General features: G+C 40.6%; 1 protein-coding gene across 2 annotated transcripts in view; it reads left to right on the top strand.

Moving 5' to 3' along the window:
- The window catches only part of MET (MET proto-oncogene, receptor tyrosine kinase), an 89,586-nt gene that overhangs the window by 15,845 nt on the left and 58,523 nt on the right, over positions 1-15,218 (top strand). Inside the window, exon 2 of one of the 2 annotated variants that reach the window (XM_086609964.1) lies at positions 2,804-4,018. In XM_086609964.1, the coding sequence (XP_086466090.1) occupies positions 2,804-4,018 (1,215 nt within the window). Of the gene's footprint in view, positions 1-2,803; positions 4,019-15,218 lie in introns of those variants that run through there. The other variant, XM_086609965.1, reaches the window with a different exon arrangement.

Below are 15,218 nucleotides of genomic sequence, written 5' to 3'. Positions count from 1 at the left end.
TTTATTGCTCATATTTTCCTTCCTGTAGTGGTGAAATACAGGACCTGTTATTCCTGGCATCCTTTGCATTACACTGAATCCCGCCCTTGCTCTTGCTGTTAAGCTTTTTGGTTCCCATCTCACTTGCTAAAGGAGTTTAATGAGGAATTTTGTGTCTCCAGAGCACAGGCTCAAACCAGCACTGTTTCACCAACTGGGTGTAGGCAGAGTAGCCGATCTGAGGATGCTGGCCTCCCATCCCAAGATGTGGTTTGAGGGAAAGAATAAGTCAGACAGTATTTATGGCTCTAAATCCCTGTGCAGTGCACACTGGTATTTGCTGTTGGACAGCTAGGGATCCTCTTTTCCGTACACTGGAAGAACGGGGAGGACTGTAAGCTGAAGACCAAAGGGCATTCTGAGTGGGAAATCTGTTTGGGAACATATTAAAAGAAGAACATAGCACAGAATATTCTTCAACACAGTAGGTGCCTGTCAAGTAACCTTGCATCTTTGTGAGGTGGTCAATCAGCCTGATGCTCATCTAACTATTGTCCCACCTATTGTTTTCTCTTTCCACTGCAGTGCCACCTCTGCTATTTGGCTTTAAATTCGTTGCGGTAAACAAGATACTTGCCTCTGCGTTGTGTCAGAAATGGAGCACTTTTGGAATTTTCAGCTTAATCTAGTATTTGTCAGAACATGTTGACTCGTCAGTACTGAATCTGCAGGAATGCATTGGTTTTAGCAGTTTTTCAGGTGGAAGTGCTGGCTGAAAGGAGGCAGGCGGTCAGACCGGCATCCCACTCGTCCCATTGCGGGGACCTTCGCTTGGCACTGGCGAGGCAGGGACATGGACACGGCTGTTCTTGGATCGGGTCTGACTTCAGGGTGTTTCATACAAACTTCGAAAGCTCTTGGTTTCATCCCAGCACAGAGCAGGAAAAATTCTGTAATAGCAAGAAGCTTCAGAGGATGAGAAAGCTGTTTCCTGCCCTATACAGTATAGAAGTCAGCGCTCTGTATCCTGGGGCTATTTTCTAGTTACAGCAATATCCTTGCTCTTTTTTCGTTTCTTTTTCTTTTATACTTAAGTCCATGTTTGATTTGTTTCCAGGATTCTATTATCACTAATTAATATCAGAAGATATTGCTGATTCGAAGGAAGATCATTTCTCAATACCAGAAGTGTGACTTGTTACCAGCTAATACTTGCAAATAGCCTGTGTTTCTGATTTTTATCCCCAACTCTCAATCATGATTCTTATCAGATAACAGGGAGGAAGAACGATTCTTTGTTTCCAAAACCTATTATTTTGTGTAATTAATGAGGTAAGCCAGAGAAAGAGTTCAGTGCATGCTGAAATAAGATGTCATAAGGAATGCAGGGAAATTATTGATGGATTGTTTTAACGAATCTAGTGAAAACACTGAATTTATACACAGCTGAAACAGTTCTGCTCTATAGATATCTTTCCATTTTGCTTGAAGTCTTAATGAAATAAAAATACAGAGCTCTTGCTCTTGATTCCTATTATTAATTTGCAATTTTCAAGGTTGTCTATTTAAAATCCTTTCAGTGGTCATAGGCATTTCTCTATTAGCAACAATCGCTTAACTGTCGCCAAACTATAAGTACTTTCCCAAAGTATGTGATCATATTGCTGTTAGAATGCATAATTGTTTTCTCCGTAAAGAAGCTAAATTTGGCTTAACAACTGTGTCATGACATTAACAGAAAATGTCTGGTGTGACAGGGCATGGCGTGGACACTGCACTGAAACGCTCATAACCACAGCTCATTTAATTGATCTTCTGAGGGGGTGAAATATCACACTAGTCATCTGCCTTTGGTTTTTCAAGCCACATCAAACAATTGTGTGGAGAAGTGAAAAAAAAGAAAAGTGCTAGGTTTTTTGATTTCATCGGTTAATGGCTGTAGGTCACTTAATACCCCTTTGTTTACCGTACAGTGATACCCCTGTATCTTGTAAAGGTTCACCAGAGTGACTTACTGCTGTGGTACAGGGCCTAAAATAAAACTTGCACATGCCAGGCACCACATGGTGCATAAAATATCCCAACAATATATTACAAAACCTTGTCAACACTAGGGAAAATGACTATTCCAAGAAGTAGAGCTGGCTGGAAAAAATAATTCTATTTCCAAAACAGGCCCTTATGAAAGACAGTGATTTGGGGAGCTGGAGGCAGAGAGAAGGCTTGCTTTCTTTGGTCTGGTGGAGAAAAGTCTCTTCCCTGGTTAATCAAAAATGTCAGCAGGATAAAAGAGAAGCCCACTTCCAGCTCAAATCTTCAGTGTTTCATCTCTTTCCTATTTCTCATTTTTGAGCAGCTGTGCTAAGAACCAGCTCAGCCCCTTGAGGAACTTGCCAAATATCTTGTATCTGCACACTGAAGCGCTACAACTGCTTTGTGTGCAGTTGTGTCCTGAGTGTCCTGAGCAGATTTGCTCTCAGCTACCTGTGCACCATCTTCTAAACCGTATCAGTCAGCTGGTTTAACGCCAGTGTGGAAGGAGTCATCTCTCTTCTGCTCTGTACAGCGCACCGAGGGGGCTTGCAAAACTCATCATAAGAAAATCCTTCTGTGAATCGTTCTGAAAACAGTGAAATGGGTATCCACAAAGAACGTGGCAATTTCTGACGCGAGACTTAATGACACTAAGCAAGATTATGATACTTCTTAAACTGAAATAGTTCAGCTAATACATGCAGCCTAGAAACGGATTTCTGTTGATTGATAAACTGATGGTTTAGTATATGAAATATAACCACTCTTTCCTTTAAATATATTTTGACAGATTAAATCTCTGACAATGAAGCCTTTTACTGCATATCCTTCTGGGTTTATCATATTCCTGTTTGCCTTGCTGCAGAGGAGCCACGGACAATGCAAAGAAGCAGCTAAAAAATCAGAGATGAATTTGAGTATAAAATACGATCTTCCTAACTTCGTTGCGGAAACACCGATTCAGAATGTAGTTTTATACAAGCATCATGTTTATATTGGAGCAGTCAACAAGATTTATGTACTAAATGAAACTCTCCAGAACATTTCTGTGTACAAGACTGGGCCCGTTTTGGAGAACCCTGACTGTGCGCCGTGCGAAGACTGCAAAGATAAAGCCAATTTATCTAACAGCGTATGGAAGGATAATGTCAACATGGCGCTGCTCTTAGAAACTTATTATGATGATCAGCTCATCAGCTGTGGTAGTGTGTCCGGAGGCATCTGCCACCGTCATATCATTCACCCTGACAACCCTGCTGACATCGAAAGCGAGGTGCACTGCATGTATTCACCCCGGGCGGATGGAGAAGCAGATAATTGTCCTGACTGTGTTGTAAGCACTTTAGGAACCAAAGTTTTGGTGACCGAAAAGGACAGGTTTGTCAACTTCTTTGTTGGAAATACTGTAACGTCTACGTTTCAGCCTCCTCATGTGCTGCATTCCATATCGGTTAGAAGGTTAAAAGAAACACAGGACGGTTTTGAATTTCTCACAGATCAGTCTTATATAGATATCCTCCCTCAGTTCCGCGACTCGTATCCCATTAGGTATGTCCACGCTTTTGAAAATGATCACTTTGTCTATTTTCTGACTGTCCAGAGAGAATCTCTTGACTCCCAAGCTTTTCACACCAGAATTATCCGCTTCTGCACTTTAGACTCAGAGATGCGTTCTTACATGGAAATGCCCCTTGAGTGTATTTTTACTGAAAAGCGGAGGAAGAGGTCCATCCGAAAGGAGGTGTTCAACATTTTGCAAGCTGCCTACGTCAGCAAACCAGGCGCTGCTCTGGCCCACGAGATGGGCCTTGGGTTGAACGATGATATTCTCTACGGCGTTTTTGCACAAAGCAAACCAGACTCTTCCGAACCAACCAACAGATCTGCTGTCTGCGCCGTCTCCGTGCGAACCATCAACGAGTTCTTCAACAAGATTGTCGACAAGCAGAACATGAAATGTCTCCAGCACTTTTATGGGAAAGAGAGCAAATACTGCTTGAACAGGGTAAGTGACAATTAATCTGTTACATTTTGGGACTCTCGTTCTCTCTTTGCCTACTGCATTGCCAGATAGCCGTCCCCTCAGATTGAGGTACAAAATGTAAATCCCTAATTTACAGATTATTTAGCATTGCTGATGATTCATCTCTGTAAGGATTAGTTCCTGTAAATTGACTATGAAAATCACTGAGGTCCTTATGGTGCCAAGAAAGTATTAGTGGAACTGGGGAAAAAAGTCCTTTTTGTTTTTTTCATTTGTAAGTAATTATTTTTCTGTGTTCTTGAGAGACTGTGATGCAGATAAATGGAACATTTAGGCAGTTATTTCTTTCAATATCTCAAAAAAGTATTCATTAGCATTCACATCCATGTGCACCGAGGAGTCCCTGAAAATACCACTCATATTTTAAACTGTATTAATGCTGAATCACTGACCTCTTTAGAAAAAAATGAAAGAGCTGGTTTGGAACATGCCATGAAGAACCAGATTGTAATACAATTACTCATGCTCAATACATAAACGGTCTCACTGAAATCAGTTTTCTTAATGACAGAAGTGTCTGAGCAGGGCCAGAGCCGTTGTGACAGGGCTCTGCTCAGCCTCACCAGCCAGGATGAGTCCTGTGTCAGGATGGAGTAACAGCTCAACCTGCTTTTGAGGCTGGATGGGATCGCCTGGTTGTTGGGATGGCTCCCGGTGAAAGTGGGAACCACAGGTGTTCATCACCCTTCTACCAGAAGACCCACCCCCCCCTCAGCCCCGCTGCCCAGCACAGGGTGCAGGACAGGGTGCTGGCACACACCCCGGTTGGAGGTGGGAGCCTCTTGCATGAAAGAAAAGGGCTGCTCTCCACTGCCAGGGTGAGACCGGGGTGGTCCAGGGAAAAGCGTCCGTTACAGAGCTGCTGTGGCTTCTGCCCGGTAGTGGGAACATGCACTGAGGTGGAGCCTGAGCATCACCGCAACAGCCTGGGCATTGGGGGCACAACTGCTTATCGCAGGCTCCAGGTGTTCAACACAGATGTAGGCATTGCCAGTGGATGCTGAGACAGCAGCCACAACAGACATAGTATTTTATTCACTTTTTTGAGGGGAAAAGGCAATTTTCAAGAACTAAAAGGAAGTTAGCAAACATACGGCATGGTAACTTCTTATCTTTCTTTACTGTGTTATTGCTGTCCTAGTTTTTCATTTCAGGTCCTAATATCCTCTTCTTTTTTTTTTTTTTTCATTTTTCAGTTCATTTTTAACAATGAACATTGTTCTTCTCTGAAAGTACTTTTTTCCCCTTATTCCTGGGACATTTTATTTGTGAGTGACTGTCTTTAAAGCTCGTGGCCTTTAACTTATCTCATTCTGCTCTTGCCTGTACACCCGTTTCATAAGGTGATCTTTTCATAGCAAAGTATACCATTAAAATATTGACAGAATAATTTGCCACTTTTCACATGCTGGGAAGTACTTTCCTGTTTCAAAAGCTTTTCCAGAGTCTGCTGCTGCTTTGCATATCAGAACTGAATGTCTTATACTGCAGACGGTTTATTATAGTTGCCCATTTTCAAGAAATGTCATCAGAACTCTGATTTCTGCTACATTAAATTGATAAAGGGAAAAATGTTTCTGTGATTTCTTGTGGTTCCTTTAAGTGGCATAAAGGCAGTCAGAAATTTTTGTCCTGATTGTTTGCTTAACTCTGAAATATCAAGACCGTCAAGCTTTGCCATTCCATTTCCTTTGCTTTATTCCAGAGGACTCATTAAGGCTCCAATGAAAAGTGTCCTGCGAGTGTTTTCAGGTTTCAATTGGCCAAAAAGATTGGTGAGAATTTGCCGAGCATCCTTTATACACTTGTTTTCCTCAGGTGTGTAAAACAAACCTGCAAGGTTGGAAGGTGAAGGAAGGGAAGGAACAGGCAGAAGAAGGAAAATCCATTATATCTTTTGCTTATGCTTGTGTCAGAAGTGTCAGCTCGGGTCTTGCTTGATTTTGCTGAAGATAAAATAAAAAAAAAAAAAAGAAAAAGAATCCCAAACCTCTCAACTCTTCTTAGGCCCTTTTTTGTACATTATAAAAACGTACATAAGGGCATAACCCATTTTTTCCCTTTGTAATTCACCTTCAACTTAAAAGAAAGCTTTTATAAACTGTGAGAGTTTGTCACAGTTTATTTTGGCAAAATTTAAAACTTGCTTTTTGTAATGTAGCCAAGATGATCTTTCTCTTTGATGTTGAAAGGATGAAACCACAGACCACTGATGCAAGTGAAAGGCACTGACCACTGTGAGATTAAGCCATAGGACAGTGAAAACAGTACAGCAGTGAATATGGTATACCACTAACTTCAACATTAAAAAGAAAAATGAGCCTTTAGCAACGTTTGCAAAGGAGTGCTATCTGATAATTTACAGTTACAGTCTGATTGATGAAGGCCATTTCATGTTATCAAAAAAACTCCCACAAGACAATTGTACATAATTTCGTTGGACTTTGGGTAGTCCATCTTTTTAAGTGGCTGTCCCTCAGGACTGTTTAGTATGAGGCTTCTAAAGGTAGAATTAGACCAAAATAAACCAGAATAAAGCATCCAAAACACTTCCTCAACCCGTTATTCTCATATTTATAGCATTTAAAAAAAATACTTCAACTCATCCTGATGAAGTTGACAAAATTTGGTCGTTTTAAGCCTTGTTTCCTAAAGGAAAGAAGTTTATGTGGTCATGCTATTGTATGCCTGTCTTTCTGTTAGTTGTCCTGACAACCTGAACGACAAAAAAATCCTAAAGATGTGAATCCAGAGACAGATGCAATATATACACAGGCTGTGGAGACTGATGAAGTGTAAGGAGCCCCTTTATAAACATCAGAAGGACTCAGAGAGACCAAAGCAGGTATTGCTCACCCATGGGAAAAGTCTCTGTCAGATCTCAGTTGGACAGCAAAGTCAACCAACCACAAGATATAAATCCGGACACAACTGTGCTTCACTTATTCCAGTGCTCATGGAAAACTTTATAAAATCAAAATAAATAAAACATTTCAAGTTGTGTTTAAGTGAAACACATAATAAGCCAAAGCCTGGGCTCACTGAAGTCAGGGTTAGGAAAAGTGAGTCCAATGGTGCATCTGATTGATATCAGATGTACCTCAGTGGAGCTGTGACCAGTTAGCACTTCCTAATAATTTCCTTCAGTGAAGAGCTGGCTGGCACTTCAATGACAGCAGGGAGGAAAGAGAACTGGCTTTGAATTAAAAGAAAAAATTGGAGTCACAGTAGAGGGGTTTTATTGCCCAAGTCAGGACAAAGATATCTGAAGTGTAGCTGCTGTGGAGGGTTTTGAATCACTGTTTAGGAATCTCACCCCCAGTGAAGCCCAAACTGGACAGAGTTTATTTGGTCATAGTCACTATCAGCTCTGGTGTGGTACTCCTGAAAGCAGAGGCATACTTAGATGAGGAGACAAATGCTGCTTACTTCATTTGCCGACATGGTCCAGTAGTGTGCACCTCTATCATGGATTAAATGTGATTCTGCAAGTGACGAAGATAGGTTGAGTTTAGCCTTGACAATATGAACTATACATTTTAATTGTCATTAGTCAGATCATGATCTTATGGGCTTTGTTTAGCCTTTCTGTGCCTCCTGTGTGCTAAACAGTTGTTAACTCAATTCTCCTCTAATACCCAATTTCAATCACTATGGACTTTCATGGAAAAGCACCTCTAAAAATGAAATCCAAATTCAGTTTTGTGAAGTTCCTGTGGCTTTATTTCTTCTACAGGTACGTTCAGGTGAAAGACTAAAGTAGTCCATTCACTTTACAGGAAAAGAGAAACCACAGAGAGGCTTTTGCCACCACGTTCCCAACAAGTGTCCTAAAGCAAGACAAACTGGTCGCCACTCCCGTCAAATGAAAGGCACAAACAGTCGAAAGAACATGAAATGAAAACAGAAGATCACCAAAACAAAAGATAAAGTGACAGTAGAATAAACACATGGTGATGCTTCTTTATTACCGTTACGCACATGATAGATGAATGAAATTGGGTTAGGCTTATATTGTAATGGAAAAAAATAATTGCTGCCTTCTATCAGGAAACCGCAAAGGCACTTATTGATCTGTCATCCTAAGGGTATGTCTAGGAATATTTAATAAATTAAACGGAGACAAATAACTCTTATGAGGCCCTGTAACCGTAATATCCCACACCACTTGGCTTAAAATTTTTTGGCAGGTTTAAAAAATAACACCACATCTCTCTGATTAGGAAGGGTTGATGTGGCTTATTTAGATAATCTCACAGCACAGAGGAAATGTTTTTTATGTTGCAAGAAGAATGTGCCTGAATATTTTCCCTAAAAGTCAGGCACCAGAATCCATCGGATTGGTTCAGTCATTTGTTCCTCTGGAAATGCTATATCAAATGACACACAGCACTCTGCCTGGGCACAAAGCCTGCTCCCATCCGTACAGATTTTGTGCAAGCTTCTCTATGGGTTCTGACGTCTCAGAAGAATAAATGAAGATGGACTGGGTGATGGGCAATGTGCACTGACATTTTGGGCTTAAACCGTAGTAGTAAGATAACAGGCTGCTCCATGTTCCTGTTCTGTGCCTGCTGCCTGTCTGATGAAAGCCCAGGCAGTACCCTGAGGGTCCCAGTTGTGCCCTGAAGATACAGAGCTCACCAACCAGCTCCCCTCCACCGTTTGGTGCATGGCCACCTACCCACCTGGCCATGCAAGACCTGACTGGAGCAAATAGCATGGCCTAAGGGATTGCAGGAAGGGTCTGAACTCCAGTTAAGCTGCGTATGAGGGAGGTATGTGTATGGGTACGAGTACAGATATGGGTATGAGTGTGCAGGAGGTATGGTATGAGCATAGGTATGGGTATGGATATGGGTATGGGTATGGTTTTCTCAGGCTGGGCCAGGTTCAGTAGACACATAACTATAGAGGTAAGGGCTATTCTGTCCATGGGACCAGCCATGTGGACATTGTCACAACGAAGTTCTCAAGAAAAAGGCAAGGGAAGGAAAAAGGTGAGTCAGGGAGTTTCTTTGGTAAGTATTGCACCACTTCGAGTGACAGATATCTTTGCAGACTCTTCCGAGCCCCGGGAGCTATGGAGTTTGGGGCCGATGTGTTAGTCCCCAAGTGCTGCAAAACCCCCGATTTTCCTTCTCCTGATGTCTTCTTAGGGCCCCGTCTCTGTTTGCTTTCCAGTGCTGCTGCTTGGTGTTTTATCATCTTCTTGATGAAAGCTGGATTTCTCTGTGAAAAAGTGGTATCCGTTAAACTACCATTTTCTGCAAAGGGCACTGCTTTATCAGCCAGAGTTACTAATAATGTTTCATTTCCAGACTTTTTAATCAAATTCTTCCACTGAAGACAGGGTTCCCTATTGGTTATTAGTGTGGAAGAGTGACTCTGCTACTTTTCTCTGGAATTGCAGAGAAATTATTTCAGGCAGACAGTAATTTTTATTTTTTATTTTTTTAAGATGGATGTCTAGATTCTCTGGTCATGTGTTTTTTATGTCTCAGAGTTTCAGAAGGCTCTTAAATAACACTAAAGATTAGAACTGGACACAGAATAATTTTCTTGTCCTATGTAACTTTGCAAATTTGAAAACTTTTACAGTCCCACAAGAAGAGATGTCTAAAATGTAGACTAGCAGTTATGCAGCATTAAGGACTCTCACTAGAGATGTATAATATTCAGATCTAAGCCTCTTTCCCTGTGTTCAAACCAATTTCTAAGGCTCCTTTGCCTCAGATTAAATTCCTGGCTAGTCTGCTGGTGGCTATTCTGCAATGAGACTGTGTCAGCCACTTCTGAAAGAGCTGCTTGGATTTCTTTATAAATAATTTCATGTTCCAGAGAAAGAGAAGCTGATTCTGCAGTGCCCTGCATGCAGATCTTAATTCCTGGCTTCATCCCACCTGGCTTTGGTAGGTAGTTGAGACATCTAAGTAAGCAATGAATTTTCCTCAGGTTCTTCTGCCAAACAATGGAGAGACACATAAATCCTGACAAAGCAGACATTTGCCTTTCAGCTCACTCAGCACCAACCTTACCTCAGCAGTCTCTCCACTTACTCTACTTGATCTGACTCAGGACCACATATTGCCGTCATTATTGCTCACTAAAGCAACAGTAGGTAATTATTATCCAGAAGAGTGTTGTGTTACTCGAACTTTCTAGGTGGCATGTGGGTTTCTGATCTCAGACAGCTTTTGCATCAGGGTGAAATTACTAGTCATTTCCAAACATACAAGTAAAACCAGTGTCAAATCTCACAGTAAATAAAAAAAAAGTACTGCTAAGGAAGAAGATCCATGGCATAAATGATTCAGAAAGCAAGTGTAGGTCACAAAGAAATATGACTTGCGCTGTCTATGGAGTGAGTGAAAACAATGAAATGTTAGGGGAGGAATGATCTGGGGTGAAGTAATAATGAGAGCTTCATTTTCTTAAGGCAGATGTTACCCTGCTTTTATACACAGCCTGTGAAAATTAGGGCAAATTGCTTGATTTTTCTCCTACTTTCTGGACTCCTTTCTATCACACACGTCTCTTGCACCACTGTTTTGGCTAGACATGCAGTTGTTGTGCAATGTTATCTTGGAATAAGAGTCTCCACACTCAGCATTGTCTTTGGATAACTGGTCTACTTGAAATTCACAGCTTTTCTATTTCATCACAGCTTCTGTGTAAATAAGGACTTCTATGAAAAATGCACCTGATGTACACTACAAATGTACAGGGAAACTACTTTTATCAACACATCTCCAATGCATTATTTTATTTCTTCAAACTGTGTAGTTAGTCAACACCTCTCCTTTGATAATCTGTATACTGAGTTAAATGTTAAATTAATATAAGGGAAATCAGCAAAGTACAAAGATTACTTAGGTCCATTTTATCTGCTGAATCAATAGGATTTACTTAGTGCTAATGCACTAACCAGATTATGAGAATTAATGCAGCACTGTTCAATGACAAAAGCAAATAACTCTTTGAATGATCTTGACAATAGAACATGTAATCATCTTAATTTGTATTAACTAATTACATTTAACATGGATGTCTTTTTGCCTATTACTTTAAGTGGAGCATCAGTACAGTAACTTCCTTCCCCCCTCTCATTTTAGCAGTGAAGTAGATCAAAGCAACAAGTATTAAGAGTTAGTAGGATGATACTATGTCAAATTTTACATCAATGGAGTTCTTTAAAATATTTATCTTTCTCTAGGGGTCATAAAAATTTGTATAATCTTTCCATTGTCTTCAGTGAGTTCTACATCGAGTCCTTGAAGTTGAAAGTGTAGCTTAAAGGTAATTAATCCTTCAGTAATTCCCTCTAAATTGTTCCTTATTTTGCAACAAGCACTAGTTTGAAGGGTTGGTTTCCTGTGTAACTCGGACCATCTCCAGGCAGTAGCAACACATAGTAGTGGTTGGTCATTGCGTAGTTAGGATTGCTTGATTGTTTCCATCTTAAAGGCTTGTTTCCAGTTGCTCGCTTTTTCTTGAAGTCTCCTACTTTGCAGTTGAGGTTTGAAAAGTTTGTTCACAGAAAGAGAACATACTTCTCCTGTATTTTATGTAAAAAAATCTTTGAATTGCTTTCAAATAATGAGGAATATTGGGAAGAGGAGGAAGGAAGAAGAAGGAAACAAGTCTTTGTTTAAAACAAAAAGAGGAAAAAACTCTTTTACCTTTTACAATGAAGCTTCAGTGCCTCAGCAGTTCTTAGAAATAAGAGAACCCAGTCCCCTGCCCCAGGCGTGTTCAGTTTTCCATGAATGCTGGGCTGAGTAAACAGCACCTACACCCTCAAGGTGTCTTTCACTGGTCAAGAAGAAACCAGAAGCACAGTGGATCTGCTTCCATGTGAATTGTTTAGCACATAAATTTGTGTCTACTGGCAAAATTGAGCTGTTCCATTTATTATGCTTTTTTTCCTGTCCTTAGGATTACAAGAAGTGCTTGGTAACAGCGTGTGCTGCTACTGTGCAGAAATCTGTTTTACAAAGCACGTAGCATTTTGAATATTGTGTTTTCAAATACTTTTCTCTTGTGGTGTGACTTCTGAGTGATTTCTGTTCCATACCCAGAGAATTCCATGTTAGTTGTTTGACAAAACAGGGCTTGAAGAAGAAAGAGAAATTCAGCATACCTAGTACCTATCATTACCATTGCCACATTAACATGGCAATTAGCTGTCTTTCTGTGCTGTGAGAGCAGCAGGTGAGGTACACACTGTGTATCCCTAGCAGACTGCTCTAGTCTCTCTTCCCTATAGTCTATAGAGCAAATAATATCTGGCTCATTCATTTGAGATACTTCTTTCTGAGTACTGACCCTATCACTACAAATATGTCCCATAGTTCAATACGAGAGACCCAGTCTCTTAATTGATAATGTTTGATAAACGAGGTGAAATGAGAGAATACGAATGTAATGTGATCTTGGTGCCAATAAGGAACACTATTTGTGTGCGTTTGGCCTGCTTTTGAACAGTACCTATGGCTAGTAGTGATGTATGGCCAGCCCTGTTTAGTTTTGCTTGCTTCTCTTGGAAATGCAGCAGCAAATTTTGGGATCTCACACTGCAGTTATGCTGACCCAGTGTGTCAGGAGTCTCACTGTGGACTTGCAGTTAATCATGTTGGCAAAAGCCAACACGCTATGTCCGAAGAATTGCTGTTTCTCATGTCCCTCAGTTCTGGCTGCCTTCTCTTCTGCCTGTTGTACAGCACTGGAGTTTGTTCACAAGAGATTCTTTTCTGGTCAATTACTTCCAAAAAATAGATGTGTCCATATTTTTTCCGTGTATCATCATTGAGTGTGGTCATAACCATAAAGAATTCAGACCACCTGTGACAGTTAGGTATAGTGAGAACAATTGACTTTTTAGAAGTGCTCGTACTAAAATTTTGTCCATTTCACAAACTTTCTGTCTTGCAAATTGCAGAGGAAAAAAATATTCCTTTGTGATAGCATAGCAGAAAGCGATTTATATATTTCTCCTCTTCTTCATTATGCTTTATTGACTCTGACCAGCTATGGTATGAGAACACATGGGAAAGGAGAAGGGAGATAGATAGTTCCTTTGCCAAGGGAACTGACAGTAGAAGGCATGAAGTGAACAGAGTCTGTAAATGTGCCAGAAGGCAGAAAGTTTGTCCTGGTTATTTTTCTCCTCTCCTCATTTTGTCAAAGAGCTGTAAGTCCAAGGATCTTTGTAGTTATCTCTAACTGAGTCCAGAGGTAAAAAGACCAGTATATGACCAGCTGAGAAGATTTATGGAGTTTATGAAATTTAAGGAGTAATTCCTTTCAAAGATAACGATAGGCCGAATTTATAATGTCCCTCACTTTCATTTACTTGAGACTGGGAAACAGGTTCTAACACCAGTCCTCTAACAGACCTCCAGCATGATGCTGATCAAGTCACTCATCCTCTTCAGGCAACACCCTGGCTTCGCTGAGTTACCTGGGCCAGAATTTCACTTCTTGTATTTCACACATGGAGAGAAGCAGTGATCAAAGGCACTTCTCACCTGAAGAGAAATACCACAAACTACCCAGAAAATTCAAATGTATTACAGAATAGCAAAACTGTGTTGGCTGAAAATACGCAAGAAAATTTAGAGAGGAAAATCTGATAAGGTTCTTTTGTGTTCCTCACAGTTATTCTTCCTGTTCAGAGTCTGCTGTTCACATAAATTCTTCACCATTATGTGGTTGATTCCAGTAGGACACCCTCCTGAAAACTGTCATTTTATTATTCATCTTAATTCACTGACCTCCACAACAGAAGAGATAAGCAACTCATACAGTGTCTCCATTTTTAATCGGCTTGGGAATCAATTTGTTGTGTAGAATCATCTATTCATTCACTCTACAGCAGTTTCTTTGAAAAAGGATTTTTGCTGTTTGTGGGTATCAGGATCCAGCTCATTTAGCAGTAGCTCATTTCCCCCTGCTGCGTGTTACGCCACAGAAATTCTCAAAGGAGAAATGTTGTCAGCACTTGTGGGTGCCCAGTTCTCTTGAGGGAGACTCCCAGGATCCATAGCAGAAAACAAAAGTTGATACTTAAGAATTTAATTCCTGACAGCCAACAAGTTAAAAGTCATATAAACAAACCAGAAGGAAATAAGACTCCTGCTTATTCCTACTTTAATTTGAGTTCTCCTTCATAACTGTAGTATTCTACATTTGACCATAGGAAATTTTGCCTAGTTACATTCAGACCATTTCTCCAATTTGTGAAATTAAATTTTAATTTTAATGATTTCCTCCAAATCGCTCATGTTCTGCAGTGATTAAGTCATTAATTTCTAGTATATTGAAGACATTAAACGTAATATCAAGACATTACACATGATATTGCTTACTAATTGAGAGCTGCACTTAGCTAGGAAGAACAGGTTTTGGCCAACTCTAGAAAGATGAGGCTGGAGGAATGTTTCTCCAAACTCCAGTTGCTGCGAATAACAGAAAAAGTCCCAAAAAGTCTTTGGTAAAAATTTAGATTTTTTTTTTCACCTGAGTCTAGCTATTCAGACTAGAGACTAGACTCTATGATCAGGTGAGGGTGGTGAGGCACTGGAACAGGTTGCCCAGAGAAGTTGTGGATGCCCCATCCCTGGAAGTGTTCAAGGCCAGGTTGGATGAGGCTTTGGGCAACCTGGTATAGTGGAGGATTTCTCTGCCCATGGCAGGGGGGTTGGAACTAGATGATCTTTAAGGTCCCTTCCAACCCTAACCATTCTATGATTCTATGATTCTATGATCGGTTCTGACACTGACCTAACTATTTTTTTGAGATTTTCATTAGTGGCTTTAAAATTTTCTCCCTACTTTGCACTTTTGGCTTCAAATGTGCAACTCTGTCCGTAATATTAGTTTTATGCACACTGAATATGATATATAAATCATCAGTTAACTGCCAAACAGCAACAGCTCCTGATAGACCAGCTCGATGATGTCTAGAGACTTGTTGGCATATTCATCTTCTGTGGACTGAATCCAGGATAAATTCTGAAACGTCACAACTTCCCCTATGAACAAACAAGATAGCGTTGATTATCTCCTACCCTTCTGGACAAGGCCAAAAGGTAGGGCTTGCCCACACCTCATTGCATTCCAGTAGCATTCCACCTACACCAGCTTCACAAAGCCCATG

Source organism: Tauraco erythrolophus, chromosome 4, assembly GCF_009769465.1.
Source record: "Tauraco erythrolophus isolate bTauEry1 chromosome 4, bTauEry1.pri, whole genome shotgun sequence".
Classification (NCBI taxonomy): domain Eukaryota; kingdom Metazoa; phylum Chordata; class Aves; order Musophagiformes; family Musophagidae; genus Tauraco; species Tauraco erythrolophus.
The sequence above is the reverse complement of the archived record's forward strand: the minus strand, read 5'-3'. Positions and strand labels throughout refer to the sequence as shown.